Below are 26535 nucleotides of genomic sequence, written 5' to 3' on the forward strand. Positions count from 1 at the left end.
GCCACCAATGCAAATAGAACTGCTTTGGCTACCATTACTTGTTATGGGTGTGGAAAACAAGGTCACTATAAGAGCCAGTGCCCGAATCCAGAGAAAAATATCGGACCTGCACGAGGGAGAGCATTTGTTATTAATACTAGAGAGGCGTGTGAAGACCCGGAGCTTGTTACGGGTACGTTTACCATTAATAACTTATCCGCATCTATTATATTTGATACTGGTGCTGATAGAAGTTACGTGTGTAGAGACTTTCACGCTAAATTGAATTGTTCATCATTACCTCTAGATGCTAAGTACATGATTGAGTTAGCTAATGGTAAACTAATTAAAGCCGATAAAATTTGCCGTGATTGTAAAATAAATTTAGCCGGAGAAACATTTAAGATTGATTTGATACCCGTAGAATTAGGAAGTTTTGATGTAATAGTCGGCATGGACTGGATGTCCAAAATAGGAGCCGAAGTTGTGTGCGCCAAGAAGGCAATTCGGATTCCTCGTAAGAATAAAACGCCAGTAATGATTTATGGAGAGAAGGGTAACTCAAAGCTAAAACTCATTAGTTATTTGAAAGCTCAAAAGTGCTTGAAGAAAGGGTGCTATGCTATCTTAGCACATGTTAATAAAGTCGAAAAGAAAGAAAAAGAGAAGTGCATCAATGACGTGCCTGTGGCAAGAGATTTTCCTGAAGTATTTCCGGAAGAGTTGCCGGGATTACCTCCATTTAGATCTATAGAATTTCAAATAGATCTTGTACCAGGAGCTGCACCGGTTGCCCGTGCTCCATATAGACTTGCACCGTCTGAGTTAAAAGAACTTCAAAGTCAGTTAAAAGAATTACTGGATCGTGGATTCATACGACCAAGTACTTCACCGTGGGGAGCTCCAATTTTATTCGTCAAGAAGAAAGACGGATCTTTCCGAATGTGTATAGATTATCGTGAATTAAATAAGTTAACTATCAAGAATCGGTATCCACTACCGAGAATTGACGACTTATTTGATCAACTCCAAGGATCATGTGTGTACTCGAAAATTGACCTAAGATCGGGCTATCATCAATTACGTGTCAAAGAAGAAGATATACCGAAAACTGCTTTTCGGACACGCTACGGTCATTACGAATTTTTGGTTATGCCGTTTGGATTGACGAATGCGCCAGCTGTATTCATGGACCTCATGAATCGAGTTTGTAGTCCATATTTAGATAAGTTTGTTATCGTTTTCATTGATGATATTCTTATCTATTCCAAGAGTGAGCAAGAGCATGAGCAGCATGTAAGGTTGATATTAGAGTTGTTAAGAAAAGAACAGCTATATGCTAAATTTTCTAAATGTGCTTTCTGGTTGAAAGAAGTGCAATTTCTTGGCCACGTTGTTAGTAGCAAAGGAATTCAGGTTGATCCAGCAAAAATTGAAGCCATTGAAAAATGGGAGACTCATAAGACACCAACGCAGATACGCCAATTTTTGGGTTTAGCCGGTTATTATAGAAGGTTTATTCAAGATTTTTCCCGAATAGCTAAGCCGTTGACAGCATTAACGCAAAAAGGGAAGAAATACGAATGGACCTCGGAGCAGGAGAATGCATTTCAATTACTGAAGAAGAAGTTAACTACGGCGCCTATTTTATCGTTACCTGAAGGGAACGATGATTTTGAAATATATTGTGACGCTTCGCGACAAGGTTTTGGTTGTGTTCTTATGCAACGAAAGAAAGTTATTGCATACGCATCTCGACAATTGAAGATTCACGAGCGGAATTATACGACGCATGATCTAGAACTGGGAGCAGTCGTGTTTGCGTTAAAGATATGGAGACACTACTTATATGGGGTTAGATGCACTGTGTTTACTGATCATAAAAGTCTTCAACATATTTTCGATCAGAAACAGCTGAACATGAGGCAACGTAGGTGGGTCGAGCTGATAAACGACTATGATTGTGAGATTCGCTATCATCCCGGGAAAGCGAATGTAGTGGCTGACGCATTAAGCAGAAAGGAACGAGAACCAATTCGAGTACGAGCGATGAACATAAAAATTCGCATGAATCTCAACTCACAAATCAAAGAAGTTCAACGAGAAGCACTTACTAAAGAAAATATAGGAAATGAAATAATGAAGAAGTATGAGAAGCAACTCGTTATGCGGGAAGATGGAATTCGATATTTTGCAAATCGTATTTGGGTACCGAAGTTGGGTGGATTAAGGAAGTTGATATTGAACGAGGCACATAAGACAAGATATTCGATACATCCTGGAGTTGGAAAGATGTACCAAGATCTTAAGACGCATTATTGGTGGCCTAATTTGAAGACAGACGTTGCAACATATGTTGGGGAATGTTTAACTTGTTCCAAAGTCAAAGCAGAACACCAGAAGCCGTCAGGGTTACTTCAACAACCAGAAATTCCAGAATGGAAATGGGACGGTATTACCATGGATTTCATCACGAAGTTACCAAAGACTGCCTGGGGATACGACACCATTTGGGTAATTGTTGATCGTCTTACCAAATCTGCACATTTCTTGCCTATAAAGGAAACAGATAGAATGGAGAAATTATTACGATTATATATAAAGAAAATAGTTTCAAGGCATGGAATACCTATTTCCATTATATCTGATCGTGATAGTAGATTTACCTCAAAGTTCTGGCAATCACTACAGGAGGCACTAGGAACTCGTTTGGATATGAGTACCGCATATCATCCGCAAACGGACGGGCAGAGTGAAAGAACAATTCAGACTCTTGAAGACATGCTCAGGGCATGTGTGATCGATTTTGGAAACGGATGGGATAAGTATCTACCATTAGCAGAATTCTCGTATAATAATAGTTATCATGCGAGCATTAAAGCTGCACCATTCGAAGCATTGTACGGAAGGAAGTGTAGATCTCCTATCTGTTGGAATGAAGTAGGAGATCGACAATTAACTGGTCCCGAGATCATACATGAAACTACTGAAAAGATAGTACAAATCAAAGAGAGATTGAAAACAGCCCGTAGTCGCCAAAAGAGCTACGCCGATGTCCGAAGGAAACCATTAGAGTTTCAGATCGGTGACATGGTTATGCTAAAGGTGTCACCTTGGAAAGGTGTAATACGTTTCGGTAAAAGAGGTAAACTGAACCCAAGATATGTAGGCCCGTTCAAGATCATCGAACGCATTGGACCGGTAGCTTATCGACTCGAGTTACCGCAACAACTCGCCGGAGTACATAATACCTTTCACGTCTCGAACCTTAAGAAGTGTCTTGCAAAGGAAGACCTCACCATTCCTCTTGAAGAAATCCATGTCGACGAGAAACTACAATTCATCGAAGAACCAATCGAAATCATGGATCGTGAAGTTAAACGGCTCAAGCAGAGCAACATACCGATCGTTAAGGTTCGTTGGAATGCTCGAAGGGGTCCCGAGTTTACTTGGGAACGAGAGGATCAAATGAAACAAAAGTATCCACACTTGTTTCCCGATGACGCAAAATAGGTACAATTTTAAAATTTCGGGACGAAATTTATTTAACGGGTAGGTACTGTAATGACCCGCACTTTTTCGATCATTCTATATTTATAAGATTAATATTTACATAAATTAAACCTTACCAACATGACAAGCAATCCAAATTGTTGAGACTTATGTCTTCGAAAAGAGTTTTACACAACGTTTGACCGTTCAATTTGACCGATGATATCACGAACTATATAACATACGATAATTATACGTTTATGTATATATATGTATTTATATATATTTAACATGATCTAAGGATGTTTAACATCTCATTGGGTACTAATAACAATGAGTTATAAGTATATTTTGAAACTACTAACTTAAGTTTTCAAAACGATAACTATACGTAACGTTCTTCGACATAAATACTTATAACCTATAATACTTATACATGCATCGTATAGATATGTATTTTATCACTTTTAAAGGGCTTACATACATAAAACAATATAAGTATATTTACAAAAGATAGCTATATTTGAATCCTCGTTCCGTTTTCTCAAAGATTTCTACACGTATATCCAGGGTATATGTACCCGTATCATACGCAGCTTCTAGATGTATTTACTATTGGTATATACCAATAAAAATCTGCTCCTTAGCAGCCTTAAATGATTAAGAAACATGTGGAACCAACCATTTGTCAAGTAGCATGAATTATTTAGCAAGAAAACAAAGTTAGGTATCTTTTTTTTCCTTTATAACCTAAAAACGTTTTTATGCATGCACACCATTTCTTCACCCCATTTTCTCATACTTACACTCCCATTTCTCTCTCAAAATACTCTTAACTTCATACTTGATCATCTCCAAGCATTTTCCCCATCATTTAGCTTCAAAAACATCACTTAATCACCATAAGAAAACCCTTACAAAAACACTTCAAGAATCCTTCCAAGAACACAAACTTACTTCCAATCTTTCATCCAATTCCATCACCCTTTTAGTTCTAGGTTCTTACTCCTCTTTTACAGCAACCTTGTCCAAGGAACTTGAGGTAGTAACTATGTTCATAACCTTATTCGATTCATATATATATAGCTATCTTATTTTGTGGTATAAAATTTTAACAACAAGAACATAGTTTGAAAGTTTTCAAACTTGTTTGCAAACTAAATAGATCCTTCTAACTTAACTTTTAAAATACTTCAAGACCTGTAATATAACTTAATTACATGCTAATTTAACAAGGTATAACTTGGTTTTTCAAAGAACACCTTAAAAACTGTTTTTACGACGTCGGAGTGCAACCGGGGACTGTTTTGGGTTGGATAATTAAAAACCATCTTAAACTTTGAATTGGAAGTTTATCTTCTGGAAAAATGATTTTTAATATGAATATGATAACACATAAAAATTTCATGATTTAATTCAAAGTATAAGTATTTTTAGAAAAATAATCATTTAAGGTTGTTTACATAAAGGAAAATGTTTAACTTCATAAGTTTCACTAAAGTTTCACCTATGCCGTGTGATTTTGAATACAAACCAAGGTATTTTCAGTTCATAGTCTTAAAGAGGAACTCGATCCAAGGAGATGGCAAGTTGAATCAACGAAAACGGATTTGTAACGAAGAAACTATGACCGAAACAAAATTGGTTATCCAAGACTTGTTTAACTTCGGGATTAATTGGGAAAAATTAAATAAAATCACATCTTTCTAAGATAACATGATATTTTATATATATGTACTTATAATTCAATTTTATATGGTTCAGGATCACCCATAAACAATACGAGAAGATTAATCATAAGATCCCATGTTTGTACGCAACACGTCATTTGACAACACCGGTACTTTATGTACGCAACACGTCATTTGACAACACCGGTACCGTGGGTCAAGATTAATCTCGACCAATACATATACGATGGGGTTTTATTTATTTCGTTGGGGGTTTTATTTATTTCATTGCGGGTATATTAAACATCTACAAATGAACCATTAAAATTGAATTACTAACAACGAAATGCTAACTACGGACTAAGGAATTATTCAAAGTATTAAAAGTATAACAAGTATATATATGAGACATTTGTTTAAAAAGAAAAGGTATTGATATATTATATATGGATAGGTTTGTGATATCAACCGGAAGACCAAGTCAAAAATATATATATCTTCAAGACGAACGTGAGTATATAGTCCCACTTTTAAACTCTAAATATTTCGGGATGAGAATACATGTATTTTATGTTTTACGTTATGGACACAAGTAACTGAAAAATATATTCTACGTTGAGTTGTACCACTGGCATACTTCCCTGTAGCTTGGTAACTAATATTTACAGCGGTATTGTAAACGCGAATCCTGTTGATAGATCTATCGGGCCTGACAACCCCAACCGGACTGGACGACCAGTATTCAACGGTTGCATAGTACTTCGTTTTGTGACTACACTTGGTACGGTGTAGTAAGATTTCATATTAAAGGGAATATGCGACGTGATTAAATGTTAAGTATGGTTACCAAGTGCTCAACCACTTAGAATATTTTTATTAAACTGTTTATATACGAAATCTTGTGGTCTATATATATATATTGCTGCCGGCACTAAACCTATATCTCACCAACTTTATGTTGACCTTTTAAAACATGTCTATTCTCAGGAGATTACTAAAGCTTCCGCTGCATAATGTTGAATTTGAGCAGGATCTTGCGTACGCATATTTGTGTCAAAAATAAAACTGCATACCCGAGGATCTGTGTTGTAAAATATGCTAGAAACCGTGTTGTTATCATTATATGTAAAGTTTGTAAGTCGAAGATTATCGCTAAACGATAATCATTTTTATGTTGTCCAAAGCTTGTAACAAAAATAAGAATCATGGTTTGTAATGTATAATATATGCAGTTTTTCTTTTAAAAATGTCGCATATAGAGGTCAATACCTCGCAATGAAATCATACGTTATTTAACACGTTTTTATGGTTAAGGACGGGTTATGACATGTGGTATCAGAGCGGTGGTCTTAGCGAACCAGGTTTGCATTAGTGTGTCTAACCGATAAGTCGTTAGGATACATTAGTAAGTCTGGACTTTGACCGGGTCTGATTTAAAAACCATTGCTTATCATTGTTGGTTAAAATTTATATGTAAATATTATGTAGTACTAATGGGTTAGTTGTTGTATGATAGATGTCGGGCTCAAAACTTGTTATCACATTCAGCGACTCCGAACCAGAATCTTCAGATGGTGTTCCAGTCATTAACCTATCCGATGACGAAAATGATATCTTTGGGGAAGACTCACAAATTCCGGATGAACCAACTATAGAAAACCCGGAAAGTGAACCCGAGGAGGAAAGTGAACCCGAGGAGGAAAGTGAACCCGAGGAGGAAAGTGAACCCGAGGAAGAAATACAGGAAATTACAAAAGACGAGTTCGAACTAGGAAAGAAACGAAAGGCTAATGAATTAGAAAATTCAAATCCTGAGTTTAATAAGGATGATGTGGCACCAACTCCACTAGACACTACCACCCCTATTCCCGCTATTCCTATTCGTTCTATCCCGGCATCCAGTTCTTCAGTCCCACAGCCAAAATATAGGCAGACAGCCAGGATAAGCGTTAAGCGATTCTTTGAACCTAAACGTCCTAGAAAATAGACCAAACGATGCGCTGCCGTATTAAACCATGGGATCATATAATGTTTTGTATAATATTATTAGTGTGGTTTGCTTAATGTTCGATGTAAGATAAGCATATGTAAAATAGTGAAGTGTGAAATGCAATAATTTTCCATGGTTAAGTATTATTTAGATGGTAGTAATTGATTCTGTACTAAGCTATTAAGTATGGACATTAACGGGTAGGTACTACCCTAGATATAATTATAAAACGCTAATAAGAAGAAAAGGCTTTTATAATAATACCTGGTTCATATTATTAATAAGCTATAATGTACTGTAAATATACACTACATCTATAATATTCCATGTGAATAATTATTTTCTTTTCATTCTTATAGAAGAATATGGCGCGATTGAACCGAATGACGGAACAAGAAATCCAGGAACTCATCAATCAACGAGTGAACGACAGAATGTTATGGGTCGAGGCTGCAAGAGGTGCTGCAGTTAACCCAAATCCTCGTGTGGGGTGCACTTATAAAACTTTTCAAGCTTGCAAGCCCTCATCATTCAGTGGAACAGAAGGACCGATCGGTTTAACCCGATGGATAGAAAAGATGGAGACTGTGTTTAAAATCAGTGGTTGTGTTGAAAAGGACATGACCAAGTATGCATCATGCACTTTACAAGATAGTGCACTCACGTGGTGGAAAAATTATGTGAAGGCTGTAGGAGGAGATGTAGCTTATGATACTCCATGGGAAGAATTCAAAACAATGTTAATCAACGAATATTGTCCAAGGAACGAGGTTAGGAAGTTGGAAGATGAATTACGAAGTCTGAAGGTTGTTGGTACTGAAATCACCAACTACAATCAGCGATTCATGGAATTAGTTTTGCTATGTCCTGAATTGGTTCCAACCGAAGAACGGAAGATTGAAATGTACAAAGATGGTTTGCCCAAAAAGGTCAAGGCAAACGTTACATCATCGAAACCTAAGACAATTCATGAAGCTATGACTATGGCAAACGAGCTAATGGATCAGGTCATCATGGATAAGAAAGTATCCAATACTGATGTGAAGGTATCAGGTAACAAAAGAAATTATGATCGAGGTAACCAACAACAATCTTTTAAGAAACAAACAATGTACTGTACTGAAATTATCATCTTCATCACTTATATTCATATCATCGTTATTTAACCGTAAAAGAAACAGAATGTACTGTAGCTGCAGTTTGATGGTTACGGTGGTTGTTTCAAACAAGGAACAGAAACAAACAAGTGAGTTTTGAGATGTTTGTTCGAAAATAGAATAGCAGCAACGGGAAGAGGATAGTTGCAGGTTTTAGAGAGAGAAAGAGAGCTGTAGAGAGAAGAAGTGATGGTTTTCGAAGAAAATAATGATGATGGTGGTTTAGTGGTGGTGATTTTCGGTATTTGGTTGTAGGAGGTGTGTTGTGGTGTTCCATGGTGGTGATGGTTTACGAATAGAAAATGAAAATGAGAAAGATGAGAGAGATAAGAGATAACGGTGGTGAATGGTGGTGGTTGTAGGGTGACATGGTGATGAGGTTTACGGTGATAATGACTGCCGGTGGTGACGGCTCCGGTGATGGTTAGGGTGGTGGCAGGTGTAGGTGTCGGTTGGTGAGGGTGACGATAGTTTTAGGATTCATCATATGCATTTGGTTATATATATATATATATATATATATATATATATATATATATATATATATATATATATATATAAAATACTTTACAATCAATTACAATCAATTATAAGGAAAGTCAAAAGTGAAACGCAATCATTTTTCCAATTTTTAAAAATGTGCAGAGAATATATATCTCCTATTCTGCCGACACTTCTTTCCGGACCGGGTATCGTGCACTATTTGAAAACAGGGGCGGATAAAAGTCTTCAGAAAAATTCCAAAATTTTATTTTAAGTATCTTTATTTATTTAGGTCGTTATGGTATAAAATTCGATCCCTAATTTGTTGAATAACAACTACACCAACTGTCCCTCTCATTTAAGGGTAAAATATAAAAAGTTCTAAAATTTAATAACTAGATTCTAAATATATATTTTTTTAGTAAGCCAAAAATTTATAGAACTCATTTTCGGATCACCGTTTATTTTAAAATCACATAAGTTCAAATTAAACTTCTCTAAATAATAATCTAAACGTCCAACAAGTATTATGATCAATTAATATTTATTTTTAATATATATATAGTTATGTTTTAATTAATAATTATTATAATATCTTATTTTTATTTTATTTTGTATATTAAATTCAAATGTTTAAATTATATTTTATAATTTCAAATTATTATATATATACATATATATATATATATATATATATATATATATATATATATATATATATATATATATACACATATTTATTTGCAACTATAGTTCGTGAATCGTCGGAGATGGTCAAAGTCAAATGCATTCAGGGAAATAGTTCCAACATTATGAAACTCAGTTTAATAGACTTTGCTTATCGTGTCGAAATCATATAAGATTAAGTTTAAATTTGGTCGGAAATTCCCAGGTCATCACACTTACCCCAATTACCGACACTGTCACTTGTGGAAACGTTTTGTTTAATAGTTGTAGCCTGATGTTCTTTTTCTCACTTTGGTGAGAAGCGAACATTACTAACCCGTAAGCATAGCATGCTTCTTTATGTTGCATGTTAGCCGCTTTTTCTAAATCATGAAGTCCTATATTCGGATACATTGAGTCAAAATAATTTCTTAACCCGTTGCATAAAATAGCATTTGGGTTCCCCGCAATATATGCGTCAAAGTAAACACATCGTAACTTATGGGTTTCCCAATGTGATATCCCCCATCTTTCAAACGAAAGTCTCTTATAAACCAAGACATTCTTGGAACGTTCTTCGAATGTCTTACAAACTGATTTCGCCGTAAAAAGTTGTGCCGAAGAATTCTGACCGAATCTAGACAAGATTTCATCAATCATGTCTCCGGGTAGGTCTCTTAAAATATTGGGTTGTCTATCCATTTTGTGTTTTTATACTGTAAAATAGACAAGAGTTAGATTCATAAAAAAAATACTTATTAATACAAGCAATTTTTACATATATCATAAAGCATAAGCACACTATATTACATATATTACACCACACGAATACAACTATCTTATTCCGACTCGCTCGTTTCTTCTTCTTCGGTTTTGGTTCGTTTTGCCAAGTTTCTAGGGATATATGATGTTCCCCTAATACGAGCTGTCGTTTTCCACAACGGTTAAGAAAAACCTGGTGGTTTAGAGGTTCCCGGGTCATTGTTACAACTTAAGGGCTTCGGGGGTTGACGATACATATAAAGTTCATCGGGGTTGGAATTAGATTTCTCTATTTTTATGCCCTTTCCCTTATTATTTTCTTTTGCCTTTTTAAATTCAGTTTGGGTAATTTCTATAACATCATCGTAATTCTCGTCGGAATCCGATTCATCGGAGAATTGGTAATCCTCCCAATATTTTGCTTCCTTGGCGGAAACACCATTGACCATAATTAACCTTGGTCGGTTGGTTGAGGATTTTCTTTTACTTAACCGTTTTATTATTCCCCCCACCGGTTCTATTTCCTCCTCCGGTTCCTCCTCTTCCGGTTCTGATTCTTCTTCCGGTTCTGATTCTTCTTCCGGTTCTTCTTCGGGAACTTGTGAATCAGTCCAATATATATTCGACTCTTCGTTATTATTAGGTGAGTCAATGGGATTTGTGCTAGAGGTAGACATCTATCACACAATATCAAACATGTTAAGAGATTAATATATCACATAATATATACATGTTAATAATATATAGTTTCCAACAAAAATGTTAAGTAATCATTTTTAAAGAAAACACGGTCGAAGTCCAGACTCACTAATGCATCCTAACAAACTCGATAAGACACACTAATGGAAATTTTCTGGTTCTCTAAGACCAACGCTCGGATACCAACTGAAATGTCCCGTTCTTATTGATTAAAAACGTTCCATATTAATTGATTTCGTTGCGAGGTTTTGACCTCTATATGAGACGTTTTTCAAAGACTGCATTCATTTTTAAAACAAACCATAACCTTTATTTCATAAATAAAGGTTTAAAAAGCTTTACGTAGATTATCAAATAATGATAGTCTAAAATATCCTGTTTACACACGACCATTACATAATGGTTTACAATACAAATATGTTACATCAAAATCAGTTTCTTGAATGCAGTTTTTACACAATATCATACAAACATGGACTTCAAATCTTGTCCTTATTTTAGTATGCAACAGCGGAAGCTCTTAGTATTCACCTGAGAATAAACATGCTTTAAACGTCAACAAAAATGTTGGTGAGTTATAGGTTTAACCTATATATATATCAAATCGTAACAATAGACCACAAGATTTCATATTTCAATACACATCCCATACATAGAGATAAAAATCATACATATGGTGAACACCTGGTAACCGACATTAACAAGATGCATAATATAAGAATATCCCCATCATTCCGGGACACCCTTTGGATATGATATAAATTTCGAAGTACTAAAGCATCCGGTACTTTGGATGGGGTTTGTTAGGCCCAATAGATCTATCTTTAGGATTCGCGTCAATTAGGGTGTCTGTTCCCTAATTCTTAGATTACCAGACTTAATAAAAAGGGGCATATTCGATTTCGATAATTCAACCATAGAATGTAGTTTCACGTACTTGTGTCTATTTTGTAAATCATTTATAAAACCTGCATGTATTCTCATCCCAAAAATATTAGATTTTAAAAGTGGGACTATAACTCACTTTCACAGATTTTTACTTCGTCGGGAAGTAAGACTTGGCCACTGGTTGATTCACGAACCTATAACAATATATACATATATATCAAAGTATGTTCAAAATATATTTACAACACTTTTAATATATTTTGATGTTTTAAGTTTATTAAGTCAGCTGTCCTCGTTAGTAACCTACAACTAGTTGTCCACAGTTAGATGTACAGAAATAAATCGATAAATATTATCTTGAATCAATCCACGACCCAGTGTATACATATCTCAGTATTGATCACAACTCAAACTATATATATTTTGGAATCAACCTCAACCCTGTATAGCTAACTCCAACATTCACATATAGAGTGTCTATGGTTGTTCTGAAATATATATAGATGTGTCGACATGATAGGTCAAAACATTGTATACGTGTCTATGGTATCTCAAGATTACATAATATACAATACAAGTTGATTAAGTTATAGTTGGAATAGATTTGTTACCAATTTTCACGTAGCTAAAATGAGAAAAATTATCCAATCTTGTTTTACCCATAACTTCTTCATTTTAAATCCGTTTTGAGTGAATCAAATTGCTATGGTTTCATATTGAACTCTATTTTATGAATCTAAACAGAAAAAGTATAGGTTTATAGTCAGAAAAATAAGTTACAAGTCATTTTTGTAAAGGTAGTCATTTCAGTCGAAAGAACGACGTCTAGATGACAATTTTAGAAAACATACTTCCACTTTGAGTTTAACCATAATTTTTGGATATAGTTTCATGTTCATAATAAAAATAATTTTCCCAGAATAACAACTTTTAAATCAAAGTTTATCATAGTTTTTAATTAACTAACCCAAAACAGCCCGCGGTGTTACTACGACGGCGTAAATCCGGTTTTACGGTGTTTTTCGTGTTTCCAGGTTTTAAATCATTAAGTTAGCATATCATATATATATATAGAACATGTGTTTAGTTGATTTTAAAAGTCAAGTTAGAAGGATTAACTTTTATTTGCGAACAAGTTTAGAATTAACTAAACTATGTTCTAGTGATTACAAGTTTAAAACTTCGAATAAGATAGCTTTATATGTATGAATAGAATGATGTTATGAACATCATTACTACCTCAAGTTCCTTGGATAAACCTACTGGAAATGAGAAAAATAGATCTAGCTTCAAAGGATCCTTGGATGGCTTGAAAGTTCTTGAAGCAAAATCATGACACGAAAACAATTTCAAGTAAGATTTCCACTCGAAATAAGATTGTTATAGTTATAGAAATTGAATTAAAGTTTGAATATGATTATTACCTTGTATTAGAAATATAAACTACTGTAAGTAACAAAGGTTTCTTGATCTTGGATGATTACTTGAAATGGATTTAGAAAACTTGGAAGTAAACTTGCAATCTTGGAAGTATTCTTGATTTTATGAAACTAGAACTTTTGGAATTTATGAAGAACACTTAGAACTTGAAGATAGAACTTGAGAGAGATCAATTAAATGAAGAAAATTGAAGAATGAAAGTGTTTGTAGGTGTTTTTGGTCGTTGGTGTATGGATTAGATATAAAGGATATGTAATTTTGTTTTCATGTAAATAAGTCATGAATGATTACTCATATTTTTGTAATTTTATGAGATATTTTATGCTAGTTGCCAAATGATGGTTCCCACATGTGTTAGGTGACTCACATGGGCTGCTAAGAGCTGATCATTGGAGTGTATATACCAATAGTACATACATCTAAAAGATGTGTATTGTACGAGTACGAATACGGGTGCATACGAGTAGAATTGTTGATGAAACTGAACGAGGATGTAATTGTAAGCATTTTTGTTAAGTAGAAGTATTTTAATAAGTGTCTTGAAGTCTTTAAAAAGTTTATGAATACATATTAAAACACTACATGTATATACATTTTAACTGAGTCGTTAAGTCATCGTTAGTCGTTACATGTAAATGTTGTTTTGAAACCTTTAGGTTAACGATTTTGTTTAATGTTGTTAACCCATTATTTATTATAACAAATGAGATGTTAAATTATTATATTATCATGATATTATGATATATAATATATCTTAGTATGATATATATACAGTTAAATGTCGTTACAACGATAATCGTTACATATATGTCTCGTTTCGAAATCATTAAATTAGTAGTCTTATTTTTACATATGTATTTCATTGTTAATACACTTAATAATATATTTAATTATCATTTAACATAATTAACCAAGTGTATCAATATCTTAATATGATTCATATGTACCTAGTAAGACGTTGTTATAACGATAATCGTTATATATATCGTTTTCGAGTTTCTTAAATTAATAGTCTCATTTTTATGTATATAACTCATTGTTAAAATACCTAATGAGATACATACTTATAATAAAATCATGTTAACTATATATATATAACCATATATATGTCATCGTATAGTTTTTACAAGTTTTAACGTTCGTGAATCACCGGTCAACTTGGGTGGTCAATTGTCTATATGAAACCTATTTCAATTAATCAAGTCTTAACAAGTTTGATTGCTTAACATGTTGGAAACACTTAATCATGTAAATAATAATTTCATTTAATATATATATAAATATGGAAAAGTTCGGGTCACTACAGTCGCGTTGTTCAAGACATCACCCGAGGGAATTAGTAATTACGCGGTGTTTAAGTAACACTAATGGATGTTATGAACTCCGACGGTCTTTAAGTACCGTTCCCTTGTTCGTTTGGTTAACCATGGTTGTACGAATTTTGTGTTAGCATATTTAATTATGAACTATATGCTTTTGGTATTGCTAGCTCATTGTGAATTGCGGTTATTGGTATATGCATAATGTTTTGCATGGTTGTAGAATTGCTAGCCCGTGTATGGTATTGTGTAAGTGATGCAAGTAAGTAGGTTATATATGTATATGTATAATTATTGCATTCACTAAGCGTTAGCTTACCCTCTCGTTGTTTACCTTTTTAGGCTCCGGCGTGGACAAAGGCAAAGGTATTCGGTTGGATTAGTGGTCTCCCGCTTATTTTGATAGGTGATGCTTATGGGTAGCTTTTGGAAGTTTGGCCAAGATTTGGGTAGTTTAACCCCAAACACCATGCTCTAGTGTCGTTTGGAAATTAAACTAGTATGGTCGAAACTTGTATTTTTGAACGAAACGCGTAATTCGGGCCGATGTGGGCCCGGTGATGTAAAACTTGTTTTGATGATGAAAACCTCTTAGTTTATTATATTGTGTTATGTTGTGAAAAGGTTTTCGTTTAAAAGTGTCGGGAAGTGGGATTTCCGCTCGTGTAAGTTGGACCCGGGGACAGCAGCTGGAACGCAAATTGGACGCCGTCCAGATCTGCTGGACGCCGTCCCACCTTTCATTGCTGGACGCCGTCCAGATGTGCTGCATCAGAAAATTTTTTTTGTAGTGTGTTTTTGGAAAAGCGAAGTCGGGTTGTTACAAAACATCTAAACAACGTAAAAACTAACTAGGTTTGTAACAAAATTTCTTTAACATAATACTTGACATCACCATTAAATCCAAACCCACTGGTTTGAGATCCATATGTAGAATTGGTGCGCACCTCAACTTTGCATTAATTGCCAATACAAACGATTTGACTTTGACCTTCTTGACTATCGTAAACCATCATGTGAAAACGTCATTGAATAACGCATTAATACAAGCGAGCCAATTGAACCAACTAGTACCTGGACCAATTAAACTTCAAAATTTAATCCCCTTGATTCTCATTCCCGAACCCCATCGTAAATAACCGAAGCTAATGAAAGTGGCATAACCCACCCAAAATTTCGTGACCGAAGTAAATCCATCAAAATCAAAACAGCTCATTTATACCAAACAAAACCAGGAAACGGTAGTACTTAGTCACTCAGAATAACAAAAATCTTCCATATCCACTTGAGTTGGATAATATCTTGAACCAAGAATCACTCTACTAAAGCCTATCTTCTAGAGTCCTCAGGTCCAAAAGTCTTGCCAAAAATAAAACCGTGAACCATTGCCAACCGCCCATATCCACTAGCCATTTCCGAGAAACGATTTCATGTAAACACCCTCACCTAGAGATACAAAATAATGAAAATAACCCTCCAAACATGCCCACTGCACCTAGGCCTCTCGTATTCCAAGACGCCAATCTCATCGAATCTTTTTGTTTGGAGGAGTAGGAGGCTCACCGTATTCCCTCATATTGCTAAAAAAATTCATTATAACTCTTTATTGATACACCTTCTTTACTTGGGTTAACTAATGTTGCAATTATATTTGGTTGTTTTGAATGTTTGGAAAGTAACTGTGGCCCTGCAGAATCTGTGAACCCATCTAGATCATCGTCCTCCGAAGCTACACTTGAAGAAGAAACGAATGGATCCTTATCCAAGTTGCCAGATTTAGATTTCAATAGTTTCTTTTTATCACTTTTGGAGGGTTTTGCTTTATAAGCTAAAGCTGTTGATGAAGGTTCATGTGCTTGTAAGTCTTTAACTTTTTGATAATTTTCTAAAAAGGTAGAACATGATGGTGCACAGTCAGAGGTATGACAAGCTTTTTTAGTTTGTTGAGTATTGACTAAAGTATTAGTTGAAGAGGTTGGAATGGAGTTGACTAAAGGAGAAGAAAGTGCTGCAATTGGGTGGGATAGGTCAAAATGAGCATGTACCTTGGTACTTTTTGGTAAAGTAAACTCCTTTTGGTTCCCTTTAGACATTTTAGTTGGGATTGAACTATTTTGCGTTGTGTTGAAAATGTTAAGGAGATTATTGTACATGTCGGTTGCAAACCCTTCTTCATCTATAGATAAAGGTAGAAAATCCCTCTTTTTCTCCACTTTTTCACCATTACCAAGATTACCCGATTCAAAATTTGAATTAACACCATTGACTCTATTATCACCGGCATCTGAGATGATTACCACTTCCGGTGGGATTACAGAACAGCCGGCAGGAGACAACAGTTTAGAGACTTCATCATTAAAACAAACTAAATCAAAATCAGTAAACAGTTCATCATTAAATGAATGAGCCTTATCCTCTTCCACCCAAACTCTATAAGATTTAGAGTTTTTGAATCTAACCACCCGATGTTCATGAATGACACCAGGGATTTGTGTCTCAATAAACACATAAGAAAAGCAGGCCTGTGATTTTCTGTGGGTTGCACGGTCAACACATAACAATGAACCGTAATTCTTTGCAATTGCAATGACATTATCAACTTTACCACACTCGAACGGTAGACCCTGTATTTTTAACCATATGAATTTAGAGAATGCACCTTCTCTGTCTTTCATAGCCTGTACAGCCACGAACTCGTCACCACGCGAGGCAGGACCTTGCATAGCACGTGAGTAACCATCATCATTCAAACAAGTTACAATACAACCATAAACACCCCACACACTAATAGAGGTAATTAGAATGTTCCTGTTCTTCAACCACTTTAGGACTTTGTCCTTTGAAATTGGAATTCGATCAATTAACATAACCGATCTGTCCAAAAGTTTTACCAAGTCTTCATCGGATTCAAAGCATGTAGCCTGCAAACTAGAGTATTGTGCCTTGTTATTAGCCATTGCCACACGCATTTCGGTCTTGGCATAACCCACCATGATACGTTTTCCTTTAAAAAGCCTTCCATTCATAACAGATTTGGCTTGCTCTGCTTCAGATCTGTTGAGGAATTTAATAAAAGCGTAAGTACAGCCTGTCAACCATGAGATGCGTTGGATACAACCGAATTTACTGAAGGCGTTTGAAAGAAAGGAAAGGTTAACTTTTGAGGTTAACCCTCCGACATAAATAGTAGTTATATTGTTACTATAAAAAGTTGAATTAAGTGGAGAAGGTGACGGTTGTGAGGGTGTACGAAGAAGGGATGGGGTTATGGTTAACTGTGGAGTTGGAAGGGAAGGGAGAAGTGGTGGTGGTGGGGGTGGTGATGGTGGAGGTGGAGGTAGAGGTGGGGGTGGGGGTGGGAAAGGTGGGTGGAGGTTGGAGGGTGGCGGTGGTGGAAGGTAATTTGAAAGGTTAGGGAGCGATTGGGACATTTTGGGTGGATCTCGTTCAATATCTTTATCTTTTTTTATGTATTAACAAGATTATCTAATAATCAAATTCTCCAACAAGAATTAAATTCGTGACAACTCATTAAAACTCAAACTATCACTGCAAGATTAGTGTGTCTAAGAGGTGCAACTGCACACAGGTTACAAAATTCTCAAGCAAGACTCTACCCAAACGAAAAAGAAAAAAAAGTCTTTTTCATGAAATAATCATCGACTGTTTAAAACATAATATACGCACATCTTTTTATTCCAACCTGAAGGTAGTTAAGATTGACAATAGTTATACAACAGACATTTTAGCTAAGATTTTAACACAAAATTAGTTTGGTTACTTGGGTTGGCGTTTAATTCACAGAATTTTGTGTACCAAACTGAAATTTTAATTTCAATTAAGTTCAGAATTAATTAACTTGGAATTTTAATATTCAATCATAAATGCGGACTGAATGCACCTGCGAATTTGTTATTTATAAACTCGTAGCTTTAAGCAGGCCATTGGATCATCAAGATCAATGCCCTCAGCAAGTGGGTTCACAGACAAAAACTTAACAAAGGATTAAAAACATTGAACTGATAATTGGAGAGGTGTGCCTGGCCTAGGTTGTAGTGCAACACCAAGGCAACACGTGAAGAACCCCACTAGCAAGCTAGTGTAGTGGGTCTTCCCCCATTAAAAATTAGATTAATATCGAGTGAACCGATGGCTCACATATCAGATATTAAACTGATAAGAACAGATACTACACTTGATCTTAGCCAAAAGGCCGAGAAAGGTATGAGTCTCCCAACCTTTGGGCTGTTATTTTATAGTGGTTATTTTCTAAATTGTTTTGTTCACCCAAGCGATGTGGGATTGAGGGATGCAAAGACATCTCTCCCTAAATCGTATTCTTTATTTTTTTGTCAGCCCTTCCATGGAACTAATAAAACAAAAAACAAACCAATTAGATTTTAATCATAGATTTTTAACATTGTAAATTTGTAATCATACGTTTATGTTAATGTTAATATGTTAATATGTTAAATATTTAATTAATATGATAATTTTAATGTTAAATGTTAATATTAATGTTAACTACTTCACCTGGTAAAAGGATATCAACATCTTAGTTTCGTTTATATAGTTATATAGTTATCATTATCATTATTATCATTATCATTATATGAACAACCAATTGTTTTTTACATCTTATTCACTTGAATGAACCCAAACTTGTTAGCATTATACATATTCAACATAATCGAGTTAGTTTAGATATAAATTTAAAATTTTACTTAACATTTATTTATTTGGATCGTTGTATGTCATTTGTTTGGTTTAATCTTTAGATTTTAGAATATGGTAATCATATTTTGGATGTTTGATGATGTTGAACGAGTACTTTAGTGTTAAGCCTAAGTAGTAATTTACCTTTTTCATCCGTTTATGCTTATTTTGTATAAATGAACACGGACGAATCATTTTTGGGTAATAAACCAACATGAACGCAACGCGGGTTAGTACTTATAACCGATCCTGAAGCTGCCCATGCTTATGTAAAAGTTTTAGCAGGTTCCCCTTAAATCTAACTTTCTTCATCATTTAACATCAGTAGAATAATAATTCAATACTGGTGTGTATAAAAAAAGAGGATAACCAATTAACCATAAGAATAAGAATAACAATAACAATATAAGGTTGTCAAAGAAATTAGCATTTTTCACACTAATGGAAGACTAAAGCATGGCATCTTCATAGCCGAATAGCGGACAAAATGGGTACAGAATTACAGCTAAATGGTGACCCAAGTACACCAAGACTCCTTAACATAAGGTTGGGAACATAAAAAATTGTTCAAGACTTTTCTTTATATTTACAAGACACAATTTTTTTAGAAGAAACGCCTCCAAAGCTCGAACCTGCAACCTGCCAGACCATAAAATCTTAAACAACAACAACACATGTTAAAAGCTAATAAGAGGTTTCAAGATTTGAATATTAATTAAGTTGATATAAATACCTTCAAACCCTTGAATTACTACTCCTATAGATGGATGTCTTCCTATCTTGATTCTTCAAGAATGGATATGGATGTCAACCAAAGAGATTATCACAATTTTAGCAAAATACTTAGTTAAAACTGATATGGAACAAAAGTAACCCGAAATACGTTGAAAAGAAAGTCACTTAATATAATAAAGCAGGTCGATGCCACCCAACCCATTTCGACTCTTATAGAAAATTACCCATCCTGACCCGAACCTGTTTCGACCCATTTCAAACCTAGCTAGCCCTACATGACCGTTAGCAAACTCTATATGTTATTTGCATACAAAATATAGGCATCGGATTAACTAGATGGTTACCTGCCAGAAATCCATACTATGTGTGGTTTTCTCTTCACCCGCCTAGTTTTACAGGTCATTAGATCATCATGATGATGTCCTGCACAAGTTTTCAAGACCCTCTAACCGACACGAAATAATTTTGTGAAAGACTTGTCTCACTTGGCACTCGAATGGATACAACCAATTGCCATGCGCATCACTAACTATAGACACTTCATTAGCCCCATGTCTCACCTTTTCCTTATGTTCTTCGGTCAAGGGAAACTGGTGACTCGAATCTACCAAATATGTCACAAAATGAACGGTTTTTTCCATTTGATATATCTCCTTTAACAACCCAACATTGTTCTTGCGATCACACTTCTTGGATTCATTTATGATTCGAGTATAGATAACCGACAATGGACTACCCCATAAGTAATTGTTTGGTATGGTAAAATTAGTAATAGAACCTCTATCTTGACAATCAATAGAAGCAGCTAGGGCCCACATGACAAACATTTGAACAAAACTCATGGTGAAAATAACATTTACAAGGCCACGAGTGGCAGTTACTTCACTCGCTCGAGGTAAAATTAATCCATTTACCATTGACTGAAGTTGTTTACTTGTTGACCATGAATTACTAGATATACTTCGCGAAATAGATCTATTTAGGTCTTTTCTTTTACTTGAATGCCCAAAAGATTTGAATCTGCCCAAAAAGAACCATTGGGCAGCGTTATTGTTCTCAAGCGTTACGTTATTTAAATCGGTCAATGCTTTTCTCGCCCTCCTAAACTGCCCTTTGGTGATTAGTTTTTTGTGTTTTGAATTTAAAGCATCCGAAACAATCTGTAAGTACTTATGTGAACGCCTAATCTTCTCAATCCCATCACAAACGGCGTTACAAATATCAAGTGCCTTAATGCTTTTTTCAAAGAACTCATTAACAAGATAATCTAAAGGCGGTTTTGAAAAAGCTAACGTATGTTTTAATAGAAAATCTTCAAAATCTTGATGACAAGCGAGAAAAGCGTCTAATAATTTGGACAACCAATTAAAGGAGAGAAGTTCATCATCAGACGAGTCTGAAAGTTTTTTGAACTGGCTAAAGACCTTATATTGAAACGACTCGATATCCTTATCAAGATGGATATCAAAATGGGTAAACACTTCCATTGAATAAACTTGATTAGATATAGAATTGCTCCCAAACCCAAAAAGTAATCGACTAAACGTCCTACGTGACATTGGGTAACCATTGGGAGACGGCATTGTGGCAATAATTAAAGCTTCTTTGGAACCCCTGTTTGAGATCTCTTCTCTTCTATTTCCGTTACCGGAAAATACCTCCTGGAAATAATCAAATTTAAAACAAAAACTCAAACCATGACTAGCAAAAATAAAAACACCTTTTTTCTTGAAATAACCATCTCGAACTGTTAAAATTATATAATACATGAATCTTTTAATTCATCTAAAGTTTTTTTTTTTTTTTTTTTGAAAGGCAAACTCACACCCCCTAATACTAATACTAATTACACGAATATATACACCACTAAATGTCCTAAACAGGACTTGAACCCTCAACCTCAAGGTTTTTTTGAAAGGCAAACTCACACCCCCTAAAGGTTTTTAAGATTGACAATAGTTAAAGAACGGAAATTCAAGCTGCTAAGATTTTAAAACAAAATGAGTTTTGCGTTCATGACTACTTAGGTTGCGTTTAATTCAAAGAATTTTGTGAAATTCAATGAAATTGAATTCACAATTTTATTTCAGTTCAAAATTAATTGAACAGGAATTCACCAAACTCATTTATTTGAAAGCTAGCATTTATTGATATTCTTATTCAATCATAAACATTAAGTAGATCAAACTCACTCTTCGAGTTTGTGAATATAACACCAAATCATCGAAATTCACTGTTAGGACGTGCAAATTAAACGACACTCAAAGTAAATAACTATAACTATACTACTTCAAATAAAGATCAACTAACCCAATTGATAATCTTTAACACTAGGAATTTAATAACTCTAGATAACAGACTAGCTACGGTTGATAATTCGATTTGAATCAGTTGAGCAAAGTTGTCATGAAAAAGCCCAAATTTACAATGCAATAGTATACGAACCTATGATTTCCACAACATGATCACTCATAACACACATCACATTTGAGTACACTCGTCCAAAATACTCGATAAAAGTTAGTGTTCTCGATAACATGAATTGAAATCTGTTTTATATATTCTTCATTTTTGTTACGCTTTCAGTTCATGCAATGCATATATAAAACAGATTTGCAATTTATATATCAATGAAGCTAGAAAGACAGATTCAATCAGGAAATTAAATTCAGAAAATATATACCGTTGGATACGATCATAGAATTATGAAGAGAAGGATTTGAAGGGGCTCCAAAGTTGAGGAAAACATATGGGATGTATGGAACCCTAGAAAAGGCGCTAAATTGCATATTATCTTCTCTCTTTTTTGGGACCGTTTGCCCTTCAAAAAAAAAAAAGAAAACTTACAAAATTTACCCCTCTAGTAGTAAGTATATATCGGTAAGAATCCTTTTACTTTTTGTTACGAACTAATAATCCTTGATTTAAAAAATTGTATTACAGTTTTTTAAAAGCAGTTCGGGATCACCGAGGTGGGAATTCACTCACGCGTTCATCTCACGCAGTTGCATAACCCGCCCCCAACTACTGCCAGAAGAAAACCCAGCCGCCAAATCTGAGGATATAGGCGGTAAAACCCTCCCTCCCTCACTGCCCCGCAACACGTTGTGTGAAAGACACTCTTGGGTTGAATTCCTGACGTCTCGCTAAAAGAGCCAGGCCACTACCACTCCCTCCACGATATACATTCTATATCCCACATTGACAAAATATAGACGAGGTGATGGGCATGTTTGGACCAGGGCCGGAGCCACTATAGGTCATTTGAGTCTGGCACCCTCGACGATTAAAACTTTTTTATGCACTTGTATGTAAGTTTAACAAGATTCTCTCTTTCAAGCTCCCGTGGGTGTCATCAAAAAACTCGAAGGTATGCGTCGCGATTTCTTTTGGGGCGGGTCTTTTGATAAAAAAAAGTTAGCATGGTTAAAATGGGACCAAATTTTCTTACCACATGATTCCGGTGCTCTAAACATTACCTCTTTAAAATTTAAAAACTTGGCACTCTTAGCTAAATGGTGGTGGAGATTTCTTACCAACTAGTGAAATGACCCGTGAAATCACGGGTTTGTTTAAACGAAACAATTTAATTACATATTTTAAGTATTAAGTGAATGTAAATGCTAAAATCATTTATTTTAATGACCCGTTTGATTAAGAAACTTGTTGTTTTTACAAATATATAGAGACATATATTTTCGCATACATATGTAACGTAATTAATTTCGTAAAAAGAATCCATATTTGAATAATTATAATTATTATATTAAAAGTAAATATTAATAATAATAAAGTATTTTCAAAGTTGAGTATTTACATTTTTAATAATAATAATAATAATAATAATAATAATAATAATAATAATAATAATAATAATAATAATAATAATAATAATTAGTATTAATAAATGTCTTTTAAATATTATCAGAAAATTAAAAACAATTATTATTTAAAAGTCGTACAATATGCTTTAAAATTTGGGTGTTGAAGATTTAACAATTTAAGAGAGATTAGTATTTCCTTTTATAAAAGATTTCGTATTATTTTTTTAATTAAATTAATATAAAATTATGACATTATCATTATGAAAATTAAAAGATAATTAGCTTAATGATGACATCATCATTTTTATAGTTTTATAGTATACTAGTGAAATGACCCGTGAAAACACGGGTTTGTTTAAACGAAACAGTTTAATGATATGTTCTTTGTATTAAGTGAATGTAAATGTTAAAGTCATTTAGTTTATTGCCCCGTGGAACCACGGATTCTGACTAAGAAACTTGTCATTGATTTTACAAACATAAAGTTCGCTCAAAGTTGAATATTTATATTTATATTTTTAATAATAATAATAATAATAATAATAATAATAATTATTATTATTATTATTATTATTATTATTATTATTATTATTATTATTATTAAATGCCTTTTAAAATTTTTTTAGAAAAATAAAATTACAATTTAGGAGAGATTAATATTTCCTTTTATAAAAGATTTTGTATTGTTTTTTTAATTAAATTAATATATAATTATGACATCATCATTATGAAAAGTAAAGGGTAATTTAACTTAATAATGATAACAATACTTTTTGGTCCCGGGTTATTAAAAGTATTTATGGGCAAAATGGAGGGCTTAGGAGTATTTCATCAAACGTTGGTAATGACTTGAAAAACTTATCCGGACGAACATGGTTTAACATTATAAACATCGAACACACCCTGAATAAGTTAGGATGTGATTTTTCTAACGCTTTTGTCAAGGTGATAGGTGATGGCAAAGACACGAAGTTTTGGACCGACAAGTGGTGTGGAGAAGAATCTCTAAAATGCTCTTACCCGAGACTTTATCGCCTTGAAAAAAACAAAGAAGCATCCATTGCCGAGTGAGTTGTTTGGGATGAAAATTCTCTAAACTTTGCTTGGAAATGGAGTAAAGTTCCAAGATGGCGTACAGAAGCTGATTTGGTACTACTCACCAACAAAATTAAAGTAAAAATCAAAGAACACTCTCCTCATGGTAAAGGTCAAGACAAGTGGACATGGAGATTTGAGAACAATTGTACTTACTCCACCAAATCACTCATAAATATCCTTGAATCAAATGTCATAACCAAGCTACCTCATCTAGGTCCTACTCTGCTAAACAAAAAACTTCCGCAAAAAATTGGCATTTTCGTTTGGAGAGCAATGCAAAATAAACTCCCGGTTCGAACGGAATTAGACTGTCGTGGTATCGATTTAGATTCGACTAGATGTCCCGTATGTGATGAAGAAATTGAGACAATCGAGCACGCATTATTGTCTTGCAAAAAGGCGGTAGATATTTGGGATAGAATTAGGAAATGGTGGATGCTTGATAATATCGACACCTCTAATATTTCCTCCACTATCAAAGGTTCTAATTCGGATATAAAAACTTTCACGGGAACTTCCATTTGGCAAGCGGTCGTATGGGTCACGGGCTATTCAATCTGGAAGAATCGTAACTCCTTTGTCTTCGGCAAAGATCGCCAAAGCTCCCCCTCTCTCATCTCCGAAATCCAAACAAAAACTTTCGAATGGATATCATGTCGTTGGAAAAAAGGAAACCTAGAATGGCTGAAATGGTTCTCGAACCCTAGGTTCTATGATGTCAACCCTCCTGACAAAACTGGGATCGGCTGAACCCTTTATCATGTTGTGTAATGGGCTGCCAATTCCTGTGGCTGTTTCAACCCTCTGCTTTTTCCTTTTTTGAATTTACTACTGCTCCTGGGTTTTTTTTCTTTAAACTTCTGCTTGTTTTTTTTATCATAGTTCAGTCTAGTTGGGGTCTAAATGGGTGGGTTGAGTGGGGCTTTGTCGCTAACTTGTTAGCACTGTTCTGCTCAATTCCTCCAGTTTGCCCGCAAGTCAGTCCTCCAACTACTACTCTATGTGATTAATCGTAATGCAGAATTCATAGTATACTCGCTTCTTTTTTATTTTTGTTTCCCCTGATTAGATTTGGTACATAGCTGTGATTAATAGTTTTTCTATTCAATGTAATATAGCTGTAATATCTCTCCTGATGTATTTTTGGTATCTTTAATAAAGTTTGTTTGCCTTTAAAAAAAACTAACAATTGATTCCTATAATCTTTCTAAATAAAAGACTTGCAATGAATTACATTGATCTGATTAGTTCATTTGGTTGTATCTCAAAATTTATCGAGTTTAAATTTGGATTATTGTAATTAAAACGTCATTGTTTAATGAATTATTTCTCGTATTTAAACTTATCATTTAAATTAAATTCATAGTATTTTTTTAGTCCTGTCATTGTTCCAGTCATGCCAAACCATTTCAAGTTAATGATCTTGACATTGACATACGGAGTAATAATTGTGCTTCTTAGCCTCTTAGGACCACAAAAGAACTATTATTTCGCTCTACAAAGTAACACAACCACCTGATTAGAACTATTTAATACATTACATCCAAAACATTGTAATGTAATTTAGTGAAATATTGTATGGAATAATTTGTAAGCATATGTATCTCTCGTTGCAAT

General features: G+C 34.4%; 1 protein-coding gene and 1 non-coding gene across 2 annotated transcripts; both read right to left on the bottom strand.

Annotated features, from left to right (window-relative positions):
• Positions 1–18574: 18574 nt before the first annotated feature.
• Positions 18575–18771, bottom strand: LOC139887480 (U2 spliceosomal RNA). Its single transcript, XR_011773307.1, has one exon. It is a non-coding gene; the product is annotated as a U2 spliceosomal RNA (small nuclear RNA).
• Positions 18772–20406: 1635 nt separating this feature from the next.
• On the bottom strand, positions 20407–21579 carry LOC139849798 (protein ROH1D-like). Its single transcript, XM_071839422.1, has one exon. It carries the CDS (start codon positions 21577–21579, stop codon positions 20407–20409), a length of 1173 nt encoding a protein of 390 aa, XP_071695523.1.
• Between the last annotated feature and the right edge of the window lie 4956 nt (positions 21580–26535).

This window comes from Rutidosis leptorrhynchoides, chromosome 1 (genome assembly GCF_046630445.1).
Source record: "Rutidosis leptorrhynchoides isolate AG116_Rl617_1_P2 chromosome 1, CSIRO_AGI_Rlap_v1, whole genome shotgun sequence".
Classification (NCBI taxonomy): domain Eukaryota; kingdom Viridiplantae; phylum Streptophyta; class Magnoliopsida; order Asterales; family Asteraceae; genus Rutidosis; species Rutidosis leptorrhynchoides.